The sequence below is a fragment of the Heterocephalus glaber genome, unplaced genomic scaffold (genome assembly GCF_053883595.1).
Source record: "Heterocephalus glaber isolate CG9 unplaced genomic scaffold, H.glaber_assembly_v1.0 deba00001564, whole genome shotgun sequence".
NCBI classification, from domain to species: domain Eukaryota; kingdom Metazoa; phylum Chordata; class Mammalia; order Rodentia; family Bathyergidae; genus Heterocephalus; species Heterocephalus glaber.
This window is the reverse complement of record NW_028258351.1, coordinates 15,786,863-15,809,245: the sequence shown is the minus strand read 5'-3', so window position 1 is coordinate 15,809,245 and position 22,383 is coordinate 15,786,863. Positions and strand designations below refer to the sequence as shown.

General features: G+C 40.8%; 1 protein-coding gene across 4 annotated transcripts in view; it reads left to right on the top strand.

Annotated features, from left to right (window-relative positions):
* The window catches only part of Zzef1 (zinc finger ZZ-type and EF-hand domain containing 1), a 140,751-nt gene that overhangs the window by 75,625 nt on the left and 42,743 nt on the right, over positions 1–22,383 (top strand). For 3 of the 4 annotated variants that reach the window (XM_013076795.3, XM_013076793.3, XM_087191998.1), the window contains exons 31-37: positions 2,278–2,397; positions 3,023–3,184; positions 5,134–5,263; positions 7,182–7,320; positions 9,366–9,531; positions 10,322–10,584; positions 11,680–11,849. In XM_013076795.3, coding sequence (XP_012932249.1) covers positions 2,278–2,397; positions 3,023–3,184; positions 5,134–5,263; positions 7,182–7,320; positions 9,366–9,531; positions 10,322–10,584; positions 11,680–11,849 — 1,150 coding nt within the window. The remainder of the gene's footprint in view (positions 1–2,277; positions 2,398–3,022; positions 3,185–5,133; positions 5,264–7,181; positions 7,321–9,365; positions 9,532–10,321; positions 10,585–11,679; positions 11,850–22,383) is intronic. The other variant, XM_013076794.3, reaches the window with a different exon arrangement.

Sequence of the window (22,383 nt, the reverse complement as noted above, 5' to 3'; positions counted from 1 at the left end):
ACTGGAGGTGGAGAGATAAGGATGACATTCAGGACATACTTTGGAGGTAGAATTGTCAGGACTTACTAATAGGCAAAGAGCATGAATGAAAAACACAAATCATGGGAAAAGAAACTCCTGTGATTTGGAGCAGCTGGATAGATGATGATGCATTTTACTGAGGGAAGAAATATGGAAGAAACAGACTGGGGGAAAATAATGTTTTGGACATATTGTTTGAACTGCTTCTTTGACACCCAAGTAACAATATCAAGAAGACACAGTCTAAAAAGACCCAGAAAAAAATCAGGACTGCATATAATTAGGTTATCATCAGCATGTAAATAGTTTAGCCATGAGACTGGGTGAAACCTACAGAGTGCAGAGATAGACAAGACGGGGCTCAGGGTGGCCTTTTGGGGCACCCATTTAACAGTCAAACAGAAAGAAGAGTCTGAGAAGGCCACCATGAAGGAGTAGCCTTTGAGGTAGATTGAAAGGGTGGGCATAGTGGTGTCAAAGAAGCCAAGAGTGTGTCTTCAGTGACAAGGGTGGTCAATTGTGTTAAATGCTGATGTGAAAGTTTGAGTGAGATTAAAAACACACTGGATTTGGCATCAATATTGCCGGAGCTGTGGGGCTAAAAGCCCAGTTGAAGTGAAGTGAAAGAGTATGTGGCTGATAAAATTTACAAAGACATTTAATTCAAGGAATTTAGCCTTTAAGGGGAGTAGAGAAATGGGGCAGTAAGTGAAAGGGAATGTGGAACAACTGAGGAGTTTTTTAATATTGTTTTTTCACAGTGCTGGGGATTGAATCCCAGGCCTTGCTCATCCTGAGCACATACTGTACCATGAGCTACACTCCCAGTCTTGCAACTGAGAGTTTTTATGCGGTATTAGAATACTTGTGAATCCTGGTGGAAATGAGTCAGTAATGAGATCAAGCTGGATGCAGGAGGAGAGGGGACAGTTTGCAGTAGCAGCTGTATAAGCACAGAGGTTGGCCTTTGATAGAATCAGGAGTACAGTGCAGATTCAGGTTGGTTGCTACCTTGAGTGGTACAAAGATGAGGGAATTCCTGTGTTATCATTTCTGTTTTTTAAAATAAAATGTGAAGATAGTCATCAATGAAAAATGAAGGCTGGGCAGGAAGTAATGGTCATTTAGGGAGAAGCAGAAAGTTTAAGATAGTGATAAAAGGTGATCCTGACAATTTGGAGTACTTGTTTGAGAATTATCATTGTGAATTTAAAGTGACACTAGTCGGCTTGGTTTTGTGACGTTTCCTCCAGCTAGACTTTCAGCTGGTTTGATATAGGTGTAAGATTTTTTCAGGCAAGATTTCTGTAGGCAGAAGGAGGCCAAGGAGATGGTGTGTGCTAAGATGTGAGTGTGGGTGATTGACCATGTAATCCAAGCTGAGAAAGGAGCAGAGAAAAAGCACTGTGGGAGTAGTAGATGGTGAACATGAGGTGGCCAAATGGCTGGCGCCCAGTGGGATTGAAGAAGAGGCTGTATGGGAGCCCACAGTAGGAGAGCAGGAGGAGAGGGCAGAGGAGACTGCTCAGAAGTCAGCCATTACTTGATGGCCAGGAAAGGGTCACCAAACTGGGGTGGCTAAGGGGAAAGAGAAGAGCCCTGGTGGAGAAGGTGGCAGAAAACTGAGAGGAGAAGGACTGGAGACATCACCCCTATGGATATTGAAGTCACCAAGGTGACAGGGATCAAGGTAGAGCTCAATACTAAAGCCATCAGTGAGGGGCCAGAAGAGAAGGCACGATTGGGTGCAGAGCACTAAATGAGGTGATGTGAAAAATACTTAACACAGTATCTGGCAGTAAGGTAGGGTAGGGCTGGTTTTTATATAATTAAAGATGAATAGTTGTTATCTCCATATCTCTGTTAGGCAACTCTCTTGAGCCAGTCAACTGGCCTCACTTGCTGTCTTGTCCATTACTTTCTGTAGTTATTATACTTAGGGTTTTTGTTGTTGTTTTATTTTGTATTTGTTTTTGTAATGCTGGGGATTGAACTCAGGGCCTTCATGCTAAGCTACATCCCCAGCTGATTTTATTTTTTATTTTGAGATAGCGTCTCACTGAGTTGCTGTTGCTCAGATTGGGCTTGAACTTCGCAGTCCTCCTGCCTCAGCTTCCCAGAGTCCTGTACTTCTTTGTACCCAAGTTTGGTGCCACTTTCTCTGGTTTGCTGCTTCTTAGCTATTTCATGTAAGGAACAGGAGTATTAAGTAAAAGATACCCTGGTATTTAAATTAGTGATTTCTTCTGTTTCTAGTTACTTTGGACACTTGGAAGGCTGTGGTGCTGATCTACACAAAGAAATTCGAGACACTTACTACCAGCTTGTTCTGTTTTTGGTCAGAGCAGTTAAAGGATTTAATAGCATAAATGACAGGTATTGGATAACTTTTTTGTTTCTAGAGGAAAAAAAATTGGTTTTTTTCTGATTATAAAAGAAATACTTGTTCATTATTGAAAATATGAAGCACAAAGGATAAAATAAAATTAACCTCTAATTTTATCATCTAGAGCTAAACACTCGTGTTAATTTATTACTGTAGATTTCTTTTCAATCTGATGTGTACATGGGGGTGGGTTTTGGTTTATCTAAAAATTTATAATCTATTATTTTTAGTTTCTGATTTTATATGTGTAGGTTTAAAACACAAATACAAAAGTGTTTCTCTTTAGTAAGTAGTTTAAGACCTAAACTAAAATGACTCTTCTGTAAATATAAATTGTATAACTTTGGCTAATTTGGGCCTAATCTTGCTATTTATTGGGAAGTGACTTTCACTGTTCAGCTTTTACTGTAAAATGCCTCTTGTAGTCCTGGCAGTATGGAGGTCTTCCTTTGCACCTTTCCAAGTTCTTTTGCTTAAGCTTTGAAAGCTGTCTGTATGGAATGTGAGAACTTACCCTTTCTCGTTATGCACAAGCCAGGCTGCTGACTTATACTGCCCTTTGTCTCTGTTGATAATGGCAACTTTTGATAACTTTTGCCTCTGTGGCCTCTTTAGGTCTCTTCTGCCTGCCTTATCCTGTGTTCAGACAGCCCTGCTCCATCTTTTGGATATGGGCTGGGAACCTGGCGATCTTGCCTTCTTTGTTGATATTCAGTTACCAGATCTTCTCATGAAAATGTCACAAGAAAATATAAGTGTCCATGACAGCATGATAAGGTAAGAGCATAATCCTGCACCCTGCCATTCCTAGAGTAGATGATGAAATGTAGGGATCATAGCATGGAGGTTAAGGGTATGGGGTCTGGAGCTAAATCAGAGCCCATGTGATACATCCTGGCTTTGCCGCATTCTAGCTGAATGACCATGGGCAAGTTATTGACTACTCTGCGCCTTAGTTTTTCATCTGTAGAGCTAAGATAGTAATGGTAGTGTTATCTTAGGCTTCTGAAGAATGCATGCATTATACAGTATTTCTGAATATTTAGAGCAATGTCTGGCACTGGCACATAATGGTGCTAGGTAAATCAGCGGCAGTGGGGTTGTGATCTTGGAAGTGAGGATCCTCTGCATTTTGGGAAACTCTAATATAGCTTGTTGAGATGAGAGAATCCTTTTCCATATTTTTTGTTACAACTGTGTTATGTTAGTCACTATAATCTCCAACACATTATAAGAATTTATGTTATAAGAAAAAATAGTATGCAGAGGGTTTGTTTTGTTTTTTCTTGCAGTACTGGAGATTGAACCCAGAGACTACTGAGCTATATCCCCAGCCCTTTTTTAAATTATGTATTTTGAGATAGGATCTTGCTAAGTGACCAGTTTGGCTTTAAACTTGCAATCCTGTCTGCCTCCTGAGAATCTCGGACTACAGGCATGCACTACCATACCTGGCTCATTTCATTTTTTACCAACATCTCTCCAGCCTGTTCAGTCTACTGACATTAGGCACTTGTGTGTATAGAAAGAAAGAATGGAAAAAGAAAATCAGGCATTAAGAGGAGAGAGGAGGAAATAAACGAATGAGACAACAAGGACCACTTTCACTTTCAGAAGAAATGCCATGGGAAAGGGAGGGGGATAGAACTAAAGCCATCTCCTTGTTTGACTTCACCCTTGCCCTGTTGTCAGATGGTACTAATGGCAGAGAGAAGAGATATAACACAGTGGGTATCAGCTTGCTGGTTCTTCAGCTGTCAGTCTCAGTCCTGGGGGCAGGACACACCCTTCCTATAATCCCTCATAGCAGTGGCCCAAACCTAATTAAGAGTAGACCTAAAATTATTTTATTGGCATGCATGAAGGTGTATTTGTTCATAGGTAAACATTTTCCACTTGCTATCAAACAAATCTTTTTGTATTAAAATTCTTGTTGCTGAAACAAACTGTACCCTGAAATTTTGGAAATGTATAACTTTGCATCCAAAGGAACCAATGAGATTGTGTACCTGAAATCCTTTATTTGAAATGAAGAAACAGAACCAGAACTAAATATAGTCATTCCTCATTTCTCAGTATCCTTGGGAGATTGGTTCTAGGACTTCTCACAAATATCAAAATCTGTAGATGCTTAAGTTCCTTATATATTTTATATATATTTTATATAATCACTTCTAAATTGCTTATAATATTTGATGCAATATAAATGCTGTGTAAATAGTTGTTACACTGTATTGTTTAGGAAATAATGACAAAAAATCAGCTTTTAAAAATTTTTTTTTAAGGTTGGTTGAATCCAAGGATGCAAAGCTATAGATGTGGAACCCACAGATACAGAGGGCTAACATAAATGTCTTACAGCAGCTAGTGGTAGAGCTGGAGTCACAGATTCTATGACTCCCTTTTCATGCTGAGTCTAGTAGGATGTTCTAGGCATGTCCACATTGATTTTTTTTTTTAGTCACTGTATTTGGCCCAGTGCTTACCATATGATAGGTTCATTTTACTTAATGTGGTCTGTTCTAGAAAGGCTTTTCTTTTTTTATTGGCATATATCTATCTGTAAAATACCTGATAAATCCTGGGGCTTTGAAAAACAGTTGATCTTTTCCCTTTGGAAGTTTTACAGTGCCCAATCTATTAGACCCATGGGCACAGGGTCTGCTACCTAGCACTTCCCTTGGTCCTCAGGAGAGGCATGCTTCTCTCTCTTTGTCTACTTTCAGCCAGTGGAGTGAAGAAGATGAACTCGCTGATGCCAAGCAGAATTCAGAATGGATGGATGAGTGTCAGGATGGCATGTTTGAGGCCTGGTGTGAAAAAATAGCCCAGGAGGATCCAGAGAAGCAGAGGAAAGTAAGACGTCTCCACTAGAGTAATCTGAAGTAACCTGATAGGAGATTGGAGAGGAAGGTATCTGGAGTGTGCCAGCAGGCCATCTCCCAGAGGGCTCCCAGGGCCTTCAGAACCTTTGTTTCTGGGATGGTCCTGAGGGATTCTGCATCCTGATGGATCTCTCAAGAGAGCGGCTCCCCTCATAGAACTACACTCAAAGAAGAGTGGCTCATGAGGTTGATGTACATTAGGTGCCAGTTTATTTACTGTGAGAGAATTGCTGAAGGGTTTGGACTCTCATACCCTTGGGGCAGCACATTCCCATCATGTAGGTGAGTACCAGGTTAGGCACATTCCAGTCAAAAGGTTGCATAGTAAGCATGGAAGAAGCCATCTATACACTGAATCAGTTATGCGATTCAGTTGAGGGAAGGCATCAGGCTCAGGTGGCCAGCCCACTGCCTATCCCTCACCACAGTGGGCGCATGTCTGTCACTACCACATGTGCCAGGCATCTGTTGCCTTGGAGCCGTCCACTCTGCATATTGAGTGCCTGCTCTGTGCCGCCCACTTTGCTCATGTAATACCTCTGTGGTGCTTGCATGGAACACATCAGCTGGGTTTAGTGGCTTTTTTCTCATGTTTTTAGTATGTGATTGGGAGCCATACTATAGCTTTCGAGTGATTGGGCATATTTGCTTCACTGCTACATATTGTTTAGTGACTTAATTTAGTTCCCTCATTTCCAGGCCCTAAATATAAACTGTACTATAGTGCCAAGTATTTTTCAGTAAAATAATTCGCTTGTTCATGAAGCAGTTCCCTGTCATCTCCCCAGAATGTCTTTTTTTTCTTTTTGATACTGGGGATCGAACTCAGGATCTTGTGCTTGCAAGGCAGGTGCAGTGCCACTGAGCTAAATCCCCAGCCCAAATGTTTTTCTTTTTAAGTGTCAGGAAACAATGCTTGTTTTGTTTTGTTTTGGTGCCAGGGATCGAACTCAGGACCTTGTGCTTGCAAGGTAGGCGGCAGCACCACTGAGCAAAATCCCCACCCCTAACAGTGCTCCTTTTGTAGTGTTTCCTCTATCTGTGAACCAGTATACTATTACTATCCATTCAAGTACTCAAGTCAAAAATTTGGATGCTGTTCATGACTGCTCCCTTTTACTGGTCCATGTATCAAGTCAATCATCTGGCATCCTCACTACTGCCACCTAAATACTTCCCAAGGGTGCCCACCTTTCCCCATCCCTCTTACTGCTCAGTCTCAGTCTGATTACCTGTCCTGGGGTTACTTAACCTGCTTCTCTCCCTAACTGTCGTCTTGCCCCTTCAATCCATTTTTCTCAGTAGCCAAAGAAACTCTCAGAATGCTCAACTCTAATTCCATTACTCTTCTGTTCATAAATATTTGATACTCCTTAGACTAGCATTTGAGATCTTTTGTGGTTTAACTTTCTAGCTTCATCTAGTTATGTCTTCTCTGTGCTATATTTTACATACTGAATTATTGCCAGTTTCCTAAATCCTGCCTTGCCTCCTTTCTGCCTTCTGATGAACCTACCATTCCTTCTATTTGATATGCCTACTACCTTTACTCCTACCCAACTGTAGTACCTGTTTGTCCTCCAGGTCCCCGCTGAGGAAATATCTCCTTTGGAAAACTTTCCCTGACCCTCCTAGTACTCATCGGTAGCCTCCTTCTGTATTCTCTAAGCCTCTTGAGTTTCCCTATCAAAGCATTTACCCCATTGTCTGGTCAGCATCTGTTTGTTGTGAGAATTCCCAGCTAGGTACTTTGCTCATTTATCATCAAATCCTAGGACTTAGTACTGTACCAGGGACATCTTATGTACCTATTGAATAGATAAACTGATTAAGGAATAATGACTGCATTAGAAAGCCTATTGGTTAATTGTGTTTATTTCTCCTTACAGATGCACATGTTTATTTCTCGCTATTGTGACCTGTTAAATGTGGACATCTCTTGTGATGGGTGTGATGAAATTGCCCCCTGGCATCGCTACCGGTGTCTGCAGTGCAGTGACATGGATCTCTGCAAAACTTGCTTCCTAGGTACTTTCATGGACTGAGTATGCCATATCCAAAAATAATAATTATTTCTGTTTTCTGTGATCTTACCATCTTTTAAAACTCTCATTGTACTAAACAGAAATACTGTCCAATGGTATTCTATGACTCATTGGCAGGTATGAGTCTTGTCTCCCTAACTCAACGATAAGGTGTGGACTTATCTGATATCCTTCCTTCTGGTAAGCACTTGATAAACACTCAGGACCAATGAATATACATTCCATTGAGTTTCCAGGAAATAGTTTTACTTCTGAATCATGCCGTATTTACAAATAGCAAAATACACACAAAAAAGCAAACTTCAAAAAGTCTTTAACTGGCTGTGGTGGCTCGTGCCTGCAATCACAGCACTTGGGAGGCTGAGGCATGAGGATCACTGTGAGTTCAAGGCCATAATGAGACCCTGTTATAAAAAAAAAAAAGAAGTACTTATAAAAATTGTTTAATACGGTTGACTTGTAGGTGCTGAGACAAAGCATGTCAACAGAAGTAAACATTGGAATGTTCTTTGTGTGCATGACCCAGCAGCAGTAAAAGATAGTGTCCCTACTCTGGAAACATATATTCTAGTTGGGAGATCAAGCATACCCACAGAAGTCTCCCAGTGCAAGAGTATACATACCAAGTTATATAAATGGTGCAGATTATTTCTGGAACAGTTTTGACATAGCAATAGCATAGCTGCAGAGAAGGCTTGCAGAGGAGCTAGGATGAGAACTGGTCTTTGAAGAAAGTTAGAATTGGGTGGTGGGAATGAAGCACTGGGGACAGCATCACCTTCAAGGGTAGAGTATGCCCAGGGACAGAGGAGTAAGTACCTGTGGTGAGTTAGGTAGACATACTTGAGTGTCTGCCCAGCTAAATGATGGATTAAGACAGTTGAGTCCCAAAATAGTAGGCTGAGGAATTTGAATAGTCTACAGACAGTGGAAGTTTTTCCAATAGTACATTAACATGGTGAGAGCTACATAGAAGAAGTTGGCTCTGTCTCTATAAAAGAGTTTCCTTTAGGAAGTCAGTTACAATAGTCATGAAGGCTTTAGAGCTTGGACTGTGAGGGACTTGGCCAAGGAGTAAATGGTTAAACTTTGGGGCAAAAGCACACAGGCTCTGTGAGAAGTGAATGGTTAAACAACAAGTTTAGGTTAATGAGGGATGTTGTGTCTGGCCACTGTCCTCTTTTCCCCAAGGAAAGTGCTTAGCCTTGAGACAGCTCCTTGCCTAAATGCTTTTGTTCTCTTTCTCTCTCTTATACTGATATTCTAAATAAAAGCCTGAGAGTTCTCGGCTTTGGTGCTACTCCTGGGAGTTTCCCTAACTCTCTTGGTTCAGTAGCCCCTCTGGGCCTCTCTGTGATTGAACTAAGTCTTATTTCTGAGTAATCATTAATTCTCTATGCCACCATGGTCGCACACTGCGACACTGGACCAGGATTATGGCAGTGAGAACAGAATTGTTCAGACATGAGGAGTATCAAGCAGGATCCATGTCAGGGCTTAGAAACCCACTGGGCTTAGAGTAAGAAGGAGACCAGAGCAGCCTGTCTCTTTCATGTCTGTCATTCTCACTCACTGGCCCTGAAGTTATTATTAAGTCTGTTCATCAGTGGTTCTGGAATGAAAAAGTAAAAGCAGAAGCTCAATTCTCCTCAGTGCTTGTTAACAGGAACATACCAATAGATTCTTCATATTTGTCAGAGGAGGAGTTTTGGGAAACAGTGTACATACTAGCATATGACTTGTTTCTGCCAAACAGCATCATGATGGGGATTGGTAATTTATTTGGTTAGACTGTGGCAAGAATATGGGGGAGATCAATCTACTGTACCATCACTGAGGAATGCTGTGCTGAGAATGTCATTCATTTGTTCAGGGCTACCAGGGCAGAACACCATGGTCTCCAGAGGATGCCTGTGGACCCTGCTTTCCTAACCAGTAAACTGGGAATAGCTCTGGTACTGGGATTTATTTATTTATCCTTTCTTAGGAGCCTTTTGCCTCATGCAACTCATGCTGTTTTTTCTCCAGGTGGAGTAAAGCCTGAGGGCCATGGAGATGACCATGAAATGGTCAACATGGAGTTTACCTGTGACCACTGCCAGGGTTTGATCATAGGCCGGAGAATGAATTGCAATGTGTGTGATGACTTTGACCTTTGCTATGGATGCTATGCAACCAAGAAATATTCCTATGGGTATGTCTCAGGGGAAAAGCCACATAGCCTTTTCTTTTTATATTTCTTTTTTTGGTACCAGGGATCAACTCAGGTCCTTGCGCTTGCGCTTGCGCTTGCACAGCAGGCGGCAAAACCACTGAGCTAAATCCCCGGCCCTTCTTTTTGTATTTCTTTACTTAAGTAAGGGGGCTTATTATTTTTTTTTTTTCTGCAGTGCTGAGAATTGAACCCAGAGCCTCACCCATTTTAAACAAACACTCTACTACTGAACTATATACCTCTAGCCTTATTTAATTTTTTAAAAGTTTTATATTATAAAAAAATTTAAACATACCCAAAAGTAGAATAGTATAGTGAACCCCCATATATCCATTAACCAGATTCTGCAATTAGGAATATTTTGTTATATATGCTGAGTTTATTCCTTTCTTTTATCTTTCTTAAAGTATTTTAAAGTAAATTTCAGGCCTTAAATTATTTCTTTCCTACATACTTAATATCCATTTGTAAAAATTTACTCACATTACCAAAACAGTATTGCCACACCTTGCAAATTTCATGAAAAGAGTTTGTATTTAGCCTGGTTTCCATAGGTGGTCTTCTAGGAGTTGTGAAATCCTGCAGTGGTATGTCCAGTGTTTTCATTTATTCATTTTTCTGGGGAGAAGACCCCTGCCTCCCTTTAAAATTTCAATAACCTCAGCCTAAAGATGACTAATGCCCATAGCAGCCTAGCTCCCATCAGGCCTTGAACTCCTGTTAGATCCTCACCAATGCTATAGGCATTAAAAATGTCTTACCTTTGCAGCCATTTGCCTACCCACAGCATCACAGCCCATCCAATGGTGACCATTCGGATCAGCGACCGGCAGAGGCTCATCCAACCCTACATCCACAACTACTCCTGGCTGCTGTTTGCTGCCCTGGCTCTCTATAGCGCCCACCTGGCCAGCACAGAGGACATGGATGGGGAGAAGCTGGATCCCCAGGCCCACAGCCATGCCACCACCCTGCGGAGCCAGTGTATGCAGCTTGTGGGGGACTGCCTGATGAAGGCTCACCAGGGAAAAGGTGACTGTTCTCATGCACAGGAGCCAGACGGTCCCTCAGGTGCTGGTGAAGGCAAAGCCCAGGCAGAAGTGAAAGATGGTGCTTGGTGTAGAGGCAGGAGAGACCAGTGGTCCACAATAGGGGCTCACACTGGCATGTCAGTTAAGTTCCCAGAGTCACTTGAGAGTAGTTTTAGCATTAAGGTGGGATTTAGTTTGTCTAAAATGTTTACATGAAGATGTAAAAAAAAAAATTACTAAAACTATTGAAGTCTGTGGATGGAGCATTTAGTATTTGAATCTACCTAACTTTTGGCAAGAGAATCCAGACTTGGCAGTGTCTGGAATGTAAATCTAATTCTACACAGCTGTATTATAGATGAGTACTATTTTTTTTTTTTGGTACCGGGGATCGAACTCAGGTCCTTGTGCTTGCGAGGCAGGCAGTGGAACTACTGAGCTAAATCCCCGGCCCGATGAGTACTATTTATAAGTAAAATAATTTTAATAAAGTAGCTAGATGATTCTGACTTCACTGAGAGGCACAAGGAAGAAAATAACTTGAATATTTTCTAAGACATTTGAATTTCTCTCAGATAGTGAACTCCCCATTCCAGTTAACTTAGGGAATCAAACCTGTATTGGGTAATGAGGAGGTGATACTAGTGCATCAGAGTGACTCCTGTCTGTCTACCAGTAGGAACTTAGAAATCTAGCTGTGTTGCCACTGTAAAAGTATAATACTTACAGTTTTCTAAACATATATTTCTGCTGACTTTTGTGTTTTGTTAATAAACACCCTTTACTGTCCAGACTTCACCATCTGAGATTGGGAGCTGGAGAGGGTTGTTTCTGTTGGGTGGTCTTGGGTTTGGTTTGTGTGGACCTCGGTCATCTGTTTCTATACAGGGGCAAAGGATTTGTGGCATTCGCTGGAAATAATCTTCATTTTAAACTTTTAACAGTTCTCTTATTTTCTTTTTCTTTCTTTTTTGTTTTTTTTTTTCTTTTCTTTTGGTAGCGGGGATTGAACTCGGGTCCTTGTGCTTGCGTAGCAGGCGGCGAAACCACTGAGCTAAATCCCCGGCCCTAGTTCTCTTATTTTCTTCCCTTGTAGGTCTTAAAGCTCTGGCTCTTCTTGGTGTATTGCCAGATGGTGATACCACTCCAGAAATGCAGGCCTTGCCAATCACAGTGTCCACCTGCACGTCAGAGGAACTGCTCGAGAAGAAAGTGGTCCAGCCTGCTGTGGAGCCAGCAGAGCCAGGTCCTTTTGTGTACTGCAATGTAAGTTTCTCTTCTATGCTCCACGGAGTTGCAGGTTGAGCTCTGAGAGCCATTCAGATGAGGATCTCAACAGAGAGGTCAAGCACACAGACCCTCTGCCAGGCTGCTGGCCCTGTCAGACTTTGGACGAGTTCCTGCTGTTTCTTTGCCTCCATTTTCCCATGGTGATGGTACACTGGTGATGATAAAAGCAATACCTATAAATAGAGGTGTTGTGAGGAGTTCCATCCTTTACACTTTGAGGTCCTGTGTGTAAAGTGCTTAGAGTATGTAAATAGTAAGTTCCACATCAATGTTAACTACCTGCCTGTTGGTGGCTCTTATAAACATTAAACAAGATTATACAACTAAAGAATTTAATAACTAGCCCTTGATGAACATTGTATATATCCATACACATAAGAGCACAAAGTGCACCCATGTGTGTGCACTCACACCTGTGTGTAGCTATTTTCATATTCAGTAAAAAAATAGGTGATGACAAAAGTTTATTGTTCAGGGCTCGGGATTTAGCTCAGTGGTTCCATCGCCTGCCTTGCAAGCACAAGGTCCTGAGTTCAATCCCCGTAACCCCCTCTCCAAAAAAAATTTTATTGTTCAGCAAGTAGACGCCATAATTTACATGCACTTATGTAAACAAAAAAGCCTTTCTGGTTTCATACTCTCATGGTGACACAAGATTGTTTTTGTTTTGTTTTTTGTAGAAGAGCACAGGATTGCTCCCATGATGATGGCTGCAGAGTTAGTTGATGCAGTAAATGTCTGCACTTTTTCGCCAGGAGCCACTGACGTTTTTTATTTTCTGCCTCATCAGGGTTCTAGTTCAAGTATTTTCCCCATGTGGTGGTTATAGCTCACCAGGATCCCATTATAATGTGGAGGGGACAAGCAAAGATGGCTGGAAGAACTGTGAAAATTTGTATTATCTTCCTTCTGCCACAGAGCCAGAAGCCAGGCCACATAATCTTCAAACCTGTCTCAGAGCTGTCTGCACTGTGGACCACAAAACTCTGCTCCTGTGAGCTCTCAGCATCTTTAACATGTCATCTGTAGGCATTCTGCTTTGCTATCTATCAGTCCATTCACTTATTTATATCAGGATGGACCAACACGTGGATTTTTTTTTTTATTCAGTGGATTAAAATCTATTGTATTATTTGATGCCCAAATTTCCAGGTGTTTGGCCAGTGGCAGCTCCTTTTAGTCAGCTTTTTCACCTCTTTGATATGACACAATTATTCTTTGAACAGCAGTTTCTGATACACCAAAATGTTTCAAGGTTTTTTTGAGGTTTTCCCTGCTTGGGGACTGAATGAAACTTTTTTTTTTCCCTTAAATTCCTTTATTGGTACATTTTAGGTATACAGTACATTTACATTTATCACTGGGTACTTGAACTTGTACATGATGTATCTTGGTTCTTATTTTTTCCCTGTTCCCTGTCCTCCCTTCACTCCCTCTACCCTTCCCTGTTAACAAAGATTTTGTTTCCATTTTTTCCTTTTCTCATAATTTTTCCTTTCCCTTCTTTCCTTTCTCCTTCCCCTCAGACTTCCCCTGCCCCTTTAGATCTTTTCTTCCTATTTCACATTATCAATTATTCATTTTAATCATTTTAATCCTTACCTACACTTTCAGTTTCTCACACCAGAGAAACTATTCGGTATTTACACATGTGTGTCCTATTTATTTCACTTAAGAGTATTGCCTCAATGTGCATCCACTTAGCTATAAATGTCTCTAATTTCTCATTTTTTATGGCTGAGTAGTACTCCATTTTATAAAAAAAACACATTTTCTTTATCCAGTCTCCAGTTGATGGGCATTTGGGCTGTTTCCAAGTTTTAGCTATTACAAACTGCACTGCTATGAACATGGGTGCACATATATCACTGTGGTATGATTCTTTTAATTCTTTGGGGAAGATCCCCAGCAGTGGAATAGCTGGGTCAAATGGGACCTCTAGTCCTAGTTCTTTGAGGTATCTCCATACTGATTTCCACAGTGGTTGCACCAGTCTGCACCCCCACCAACAATGGAGAAGATTTCCTTTCTCCCCACGACCCTGCCAACATTTGTTATTGGTTGATTTCTTTTTTCTTTTTTTTTTTTTTTTTGGTACTGGGGATCGAACTCGGGTCTTTGCGCTTGCAAGGCAGGCGGCGGAACCACTGAGCTAAATCCCCGGCCCATTGGTTGATTTCTTGATAGCAGGCATTCTTTCTGGGATGAGGTGGAATCTCAGTGTTGTTTTCATCTGAATCTGTCAAATGACCAGTGATGTTGAACATTTTTTCATGTTTATTTGCTCCTTTTACTTTTTTGTCTGTGAAATGTCTGTTCATTTCAGATGCCCATTTTTGAATTGGGTCTTTAAATTTGGGGGGTCTGATTTTTTTAAGTTCTCTATATATTCTAGATAGTAGTTCTTTGTCTGAGGTATAGCTGCTAAAAGTTTTTTCCCACATTGTAGGTTGTCTTTTAGCTCTGTTGGTGGTTTCTCTTGCAGTACAGAAGCTTTTTAATGAGATCCTAGGTGTTGATTCTTTGTGCTAGTTCCCGTGCTACTGAGGTTTTGTTCATAAAGTTTTTTCCTATGCCATTGTCTTCAAGAGTTCTACCTAACTTATCTTCCAGCAAGTTTAGTGTTTCTGTTTTAATATTTAGATCTTTAATCCACTTCGATCTTAGTTTAGTGCATGGTGATAGATATGGGTCTAGTTTTAGTCTTTGGCAGGTTGAAATCCAGTTTGTCCAACACCATTTATTAAACAGACTATCTTTACTCCAGTGACGGTCATTGGCTCCTTTGTCAAAGATGAGGTGGCTGAGCATGTCTGGAGTTGTTTCTGCATCTTCTAATTTTTTTTTTTTTCTGCATTACCACAAAACTTTATTTTAGGGGGTAAATAGTCCTAGTTAGTGGGAGTGTGACATAAGCAGTAGTCACTTGAGTTTTAATTCTTTTTTTTTTGTATTAAATTCTTGTATTGGTACATTGTAGGTATACAACACAATTACATTTCTCATTGGGAATTGTACCTTTACATAATGTATCTTGGTTCTTATTTTTTCCCCATTCCTAGCCCTCCCTTCACGCCCTCCACCCTTCCCTATTTACAAAGACTTTATTTCCATTTTTTCCATTTCTCAGCATTTTTCCTTTCCCTCTTTCCTTTCCCCTGCCCTTCCCACTACCCCTACCCCTTTGGACCTTTTCTTCCTATTTTACATTATCGATTATTCATTCTAATCATTGGTCCATTTTAGGTATACAATATAATGACATTCATCATTGGAAATTTGCACCTTTACATAGTCTCTCTTGGTTCTTATTTTTCACCCTTGCCCAGCCCTCCCTTCAACCCCTCCTTTCCTCCCTATTTACAAAGATTTTGTTCCTGTTTTTCCATTTTCTCATATTAATCCCATTCCCTTCTATCCTTTCCCCTAGCCCTCCCACTTCCTTCCCCTTTGCCCCTTTTTTTCCTATTTCACATTACCTATTATACATTTAGTCCTTATTTACACTTTCAGTTTCTCACACTAGAGAAACTATTCAGTATTTACACGTGTGTCCTATTTATTTCACTTAAGAGTATTGCCTCAATGTGCATCCACTTAGCTATAAACGTCTCTAATTTCTCATTTTTTATGGCTGAGTAGTACTCCATTTTATAAAAAAAACACATTTTCTTTATCCAGTCTCCAGTTGATGGGCATTTGGGCTGTTTCCAAGTTTTAGCTATTACAAACTGCGCTGCTATGAACATGGGTGCACATATATCACTGTGGTATGATTCTTTTAATTCTTTGGGAAAGATCCCCAGCAGTGGAATAGTGGGGTCAAATGGGACTTCCAGTCCTAGTTCTTTGAGGTATCTCCATACTGATTTCCACAGTGGCTGCACCAGTCTACACTCCCACCAGCAGTGGAGCAGGGTTCCTCTTCCCCACAGCCCCGCCAGCATTTGTTATTGGTTGATTTCATGATAGCAGCCATTCTTTCTGGAGTGAAGTGGAATCTCAGCCTTGTTTTCATTTGCATCTCTCAAATGACCAATGATGTTGAACATTTTTTCATGTATTGATTTGCTATTTCTACTTCTTTGTCTGAGAAATGTCTGTTCATTTCAGATGCCCATTTTTCGATTGGGTCTTTAAATTTGGGAGGTCTCATCTTTTTAAGTTCTTTGTAGATTCGAGATAGTAGACCTTTGTCTGAGGAAGAACAGGTGAAGATTTTTTCCCACATTGTGGGTTGCCTCTTCACACTGCTGGTGGTTTCTCTTGCTGTGCAGAAGCCTTTTAATAAGAAGAGATCCCATTTGTTGATTGTTTGTGCTAGTTCACGGGCAACTGAGGTTTTGTTCATAAAATCTTTTCCTACACCGATGTCTTCAAGGGTTCTACCTAACCTCTGTTCCAACTGGTTCAGAGTTTCTATTTTAATATTTAGATCTTTAATCCATTTTGATTTTAGTTTAGTGCATGGTGAGAGATACAGGTCTAGTTTTAATCTTTGGCAAGTTGAAGCCCAATTTTTCCAGCACCATTTAGTAAAGAGGCTATCTTTCCTCTAGTGAGGGTGTTTGGCTCCTTTGTCGAAGATGAGATGGCTGAGTGTGTCTGGCGTTGTTTCTGCATCTTGTAATCTGTTCCACTGGTCCTCAAGTCTGTTTCTTTGCCAGTACCATGCTGTTTTTATCACAGTAGCTTTGTAGTATAGTTGCACGTTGGGGATTGTGATACCCCCTGCCATGTCTCTGTTACCTAGAATTGCTTTTGCTATTCTGGGTCTCTTCTTGTTCCAAATGAATTTTTGGATTGTTTTCTCGAGGTCTATGAAGTATGCTGCTGGGATCTCAATTGGAATTGCATTAAATCTATATAGCAGTTTTGGAAGTATGGCCATTTTTCACTATATTAATCCTACCCAGGAGCAGGAGATGTCTGTCCATTTTCTGATACCATCTTCAATCTCTCTTTTGAGAATGCCAGTTTTCAGAAAGAGGCCTTTGATTTCTTTTGTTAGGATGATTCCTAGGTATTTCAGTTTTTTGGATGCTATTGTGAAAGGAATTATTTGCCCTATTTCTCTCTCAGTGAGTATGTCATTGGTGTAGAGGAAAGCTATTGATTTTTGTGTGTTGACCTTGTAACCAGCTACTTGACTGAACTTGGTTATTAAGTCTAGAAGACTTTTGGTGGAGTTCTTGGGGTCTTCTATATAGAGTATCATGTCATCTGCAAATAATGACAATTTGACTTCTTCATTACCTATCTTTATTCCTTTTATTTCTTTCTCTTGTCTAATTGCCCTGGCTAATGTTTCCAGAACTATATTGAACAAGAGTGGTGATAGTGGACATCCTTGTCTTGTTCCTGATTTTAGTGTGAAGGATTTCAGTTTTTGACCATTTAGTATGATATTGGCTGTTGGTTTTTCATAGATGGCTTCTATCAGTTTGAGGTAGACATCATCTATTCCAATTTTTTGTAGGGTTTTTATCATAAATGCATGTTGGATTTCGTCAAATGCTTTTTCTGCGTCTATGGAGATAATCATATGGTTTTTGTCCTTGGCTGTATTGATATAGTGTATTACATTGATTGATTTGTGTATCCCTGCATCCCTGGGATGAATCCCACTTGATCAGGGTGTATGATCTTCTTGATGATCTTCTGCATTCTGTTTGCCATTATCTTATTAAGGATTTTTGCATCTGTGTTCATTAGTGAGATTGGCCTATAGTTCTCTTTTTCAGTTGGGTTTTTCTCTGCTTTGGGGATCAAGGTGATGCTTGCTTCCAGGAATGAATTTGGGAGTATTGCGTCCCTTTCAATTTCATTGAAGAGTTTAAACAGTAGTGGCAGCAGTTCCTCTCTACATGTCTTGTAGAATTCAGCAGTGAAGCCATCAGGGCCTGGGTTTTTCTTAGTTGATAAGTTTTTAATTACATTTTCAATTTCATTGGTTGATATTGGGTTGTTCAGAATTTTTAGGTCTTCTTCGTTCAACTTTGGTAATTCATACTTATCTAGGAATCTGTCCATTTCTTCTATGTTGTCCATCTTATTGGTGTATAGGTTCTGGAAGTAGGTATTGATGATCCTCTGGATTTCTGCTGGGTCTCTTGTAATTTCACCCTTTTCATTCCTAATTGCTGCATGGATTTGGGCCTTTTCTTTCCTTTTTCTGACAAGGTTGGCTAAAGGTTTGTCAATTTTGTTGATTTCTTTCGAAGAACCAACTCTTGGCCTCTTTGATTTTTTTGTATCGTTCTCTTAGTCTCCATTGCATTGATTTCTCCTCTGATCTTTATAATTTCCTCCCTTGTATGAGCTTTGGGGTTGTCCTGCTCTTCTTTTTCTAGAAGCTTGAGGTTCAGCATCAGGTTGTTTAATTGGGCTCATTCTGTTTTCCTAATATGCATATTCACTGCTATGAATTTCCCTCATAAGACTGCTTTCATTGCTTCCCATAGATTCCGATATGTTGTATTGTCATTGTCATTTAATTGAAGGAACTGTCTGATTTCTTCTTTAATTTCCTCTGTGACCCATTGGTTATTCAGAAGTGTATTGTTCAATTTCCACGTGTTTATGGAATTTTTTGAGTTTCTTTTGCTATGGATCTCCAATTTCATTGCACTATGGTCTGATAATATACAGGGGATAAGTTCAATTCCTTTGCACTTACTTAAACATGTTCTATGTGTGAGTATGTGGTCTATTTTGGAGAATGACCCATGTGCAGCTGAGAAGAATGTGTATTCTGATTTTGTGGGGTGGAAGACTGTGTAAACATCTGTTAAGTTCATTTGTTCAAGAGTTCGATTGAGTTCTAGTATTTCATTACTTATTTTTACTCTAGTTGATCTATCTATTTGTGACAGTGGGGTGTTGAGGTCCCCCACTACAATTGTATTAGTGCATACATGACTTTTCATGTCCGTTAGTATTTGTTTTATATAGTTGGGTGCACTAGTGTTTGGTGCATAGATATTTATGACTGTCATCTCTTCCTCTTGGATTCTTCCCTTTACAAGGATGTAGTGTCCTTCTTCATCTCTCTTAATCAGTGTTGGTTTGAAATCTACTTGATCTGCCAAGAGGATAGCTACTCCTGCTTTTTTTCGGGCTCCTGTCACATGGAGTATTGTTTTCCACCTTTTAACTTTCAGTCTATGAGTTTCCTTTTGAATGAAGTGTGTTTCTTGTATGCAGCATATTGTTGGATTTTGCTTCTTGACCCATTCTGCCAGTCTATTTCTTTTGATTGGTGAATTGAGACCATTAACATTGATGGTTATAACTGAAACGTATTGACTTGTCATTGCCATGACTTTTTCTTTTTGTTGGGTTCTCCCCCTTTACATTTAATTTCTTGTCATGCCAGATGGGTTCATTCTGCTTTGCTTCCTGGGGTTGTGATCGTCAATGTCTGTTCCTAGGATATTGTGTAAAATTCTTTGGAGTTCTGGTTTGGTATTCATGAAGTTCCTAAGGTGCTCTTTGTCATGAAAGTATCTTATTTCTCCATCAATTCTGAAAGATAGTTTTGCAGGGTACATCAATCTGGGTTAGAGGCTGTTTTCTTCTAGGGTTTGGAATATGTCACTCCAAGCTCTTCTTGCCTTGATGGTTTGTGTTGAGAAATCTGCTGTGATTCCGATGGGCTTTCCTTTGTATGTGATTTGTTTCTTTTCTTTGACTGCTTGGAGAACTTTGTTCTTCTGTTTTGTTTCTGGAATCTTAACAATTATATGCCTATGTGTAGACTTTTTTTGATCAAGGCTATTTGGAGTCCTATATGCCTCACTTATCTGTATGTCAAGCTCTTTTCCCCTGCTTGGGAAGTTTTCTGCCATTATTTCTGTGAAGAGATTTTTTATGTCATCTGCACTCTCTCCTGTTTCTTCATTGAGCCCAATCAGTCTTATGTTATTCTTCTTTGCATCATCTAGCAGTTGCTGGATTGATTTCTCATGTTCCCTTATAATTTTGAAGCAATTTTTCTTTTCCTGGTCACTAATTGCAATCTTATCTTCTCTATCTGAAATTCTGTCCTCACATTGGCTCATTCTGCTGTGTAGACTTTCAGTGGAGTTTTTCATGTCCTGGAAATCTATCTGCATCTGTTTTATGGATTCCATTTGTTTCTCATGTTGGGATTCCATCATGTTCCTGAGCTCCTCTCTAGATTTATTAATCATGTCTTGCACTAGGGGCACACTTTCTCCTGTTATCTGAGAAATTATTTCTGATTTCATTTTTTCCAGATCCCCTTTTGTTGCCAGTTCAGTGGGTCCAGGTGGTTGAGTATCAGAGTGTTCCATCTCATTTCCCTTTGGGGTTGCTGTAGGTGATCTGGAAGTCTGGTTTTGAGACTTATTTACATGTTTTCTCATTTCCACTGGGGCAGGGTCTGTTAGCACCTGCACGGATTACCTCCTCTGAGCTGGGTGAGGTGGGACAGGGGCCAGGAGCAACGGTAGGGATGGTGACCCAAAAGCCCTTTCCTGTGGGCTGGGAGCAGCCAGAGGGATGGTGGCCAGGAAGCCCCTTCCTCTGGACCAGGAGCAGTGGGATGGTGGCTCAGAAGCCCCTCCCTCTGGGCTGGGAGTGGTGGGAGGGATGGTGGCCTGGAAGCCCCTTCCTCTGGGCCAGGAGCAGCAGGACAGAAGGTGGCCCAAAAGCCCTTTCCTCTGGGCTGGGAGCAGCGGGAGGGATTGTGGTCGGGGAGCCCCTTCCTCTGGACCAGGGGCAGTGGGGTGGTGGCTCAGAAGCCCCTCCCTCTGGGCCGGGAGCGGTGGGAGGGATGGTGGCCTGGAAGCTCCTTCCTCTGGACCAGGAGCAGTGGGACAACGGCTCAGAAGCCCCTACCTCTGAACCGGGAACAGCGGGACTCAGTACCTTGGTCTGGTGGTCTGGTGTCCTCTGCGTCTTTGTAGTGTGGAACCAGGTGGCTGCCTGTCTGCAGCGGGGTGATTCGGTGTCTTCCGCATGACTCAGGACCTCGGTAGGGCGTGCACAGACCTTCCCGTGTGCAGCGGGCTGATTCAGCATATTCCGCGGACTGGGGACCTCGGTAGGGTGTGCACAGACCTGCCTGTTTGCAACGGGCTGATTCTTCGTGTTCTGTGCAACTCAGGACCTCAGTAGGGCATGGGCAGACCTGCCTGTCTGCAGCTGCATCTTCTAATCTATTCCACTGATCTTCGGGTCTGTTTCTTTGCCAGTACCATGCTGTTTTTATCACAATGGGTTTGTAGTATAGTTTCAAGTTGAGGATTGTGATACCCCCTGCCATGTCTCTGTTGCCTAGAGTTGCTTTTGCTATTCTAAGTCTCTTCTGGTTCCAGATGAATTTTTGGATTGTTTTCTCTAGTTCTGTGAATATGTTGTTGGAATTTCAGTTGACATTGCATTAAATCTATATAGCAGTTTTAGAAGTATGGCCATTTTCATTATACTGGTTCTTCCTACCCAGGAACAAGGGATGTCTGTCCATTTTCTTATATCCTCTTCATGCTGTAGTTTTCATTGTAGAGGTCTTTTGCTTCCTTTGTTAGATTGATTCCTAGATGTTTCATTTTTTGGAAGCTATTGTAAAAGGAATTGTTGCCCTAATTTCTCTCTCAGTAAGTCTGTTGTTTGTGTACAAGAAGGCTTTTGTTTTTTGAGTGTTGACCCTTTATCTAGCTACTCTACTGAATCTGTCAATTAAGTCTAGAAGTCTTTTGGTGGAGTTTTTTGGGTCTTCTATGTAAAGTATCATATCGTCAATGAATAATGACAGTTTAACTTCTTCCTTTCCTATCTTTATTCCTTTTATTTCTCTTTTCTAATTGCTGTGGCTAATGTTTCCAGAATTATATTGAACAGGAGTGGTAATAATGGCCATCCTTGTCTTGTTCCTGATTTTAGCATGAAAGTTTTGAGTTTTTGACCATTTAGTATGACGTTGGCTGTTGGTTTTTCATAGATGGCCTTAATCAGGTTGAGATAAAGACCTTCTATTCCAGTATTTTGTAGAGTTTTTGTCATGAATGGGTGTTGGATATTGTCAAATGCTTTTTCTGCATCTATTAGATGATCATATGGTTTTTGTCCTTGGCTCTGTTAATATAGTGTATTACATTTTTTGATTTACGAATGTTGAGCCATCCTTGCAACCCTGGGTTAAAGCCAACTTGGTCATGGTGTATGATCTTCTTGATGACCCTTTGTATTCTGTTTGCCAGTATCTTGTTGAGGATTTTTGCGTCTATGTTCATTAGGGAGATTGGCCTGTAGTTCTCTTTTTTGGTTGGGTTTTTCCCTGGTTTTGGAATCAAAGTAACACTTGCTTCCAGGAATGAATTTGAAAATATTGTTTCCCTTTCAATTTCATTGAGGAGTTTAAAGAGTAATGGCGATAGTTCTTTAAATGTCTTGTAGAATTCAGCAGTGAAGCCATCAGGACCTGGGCTTTTCTTTGTTGGTAAATTTTTTATTACGTTTTCAATTTCACACATTGTAATTGGGG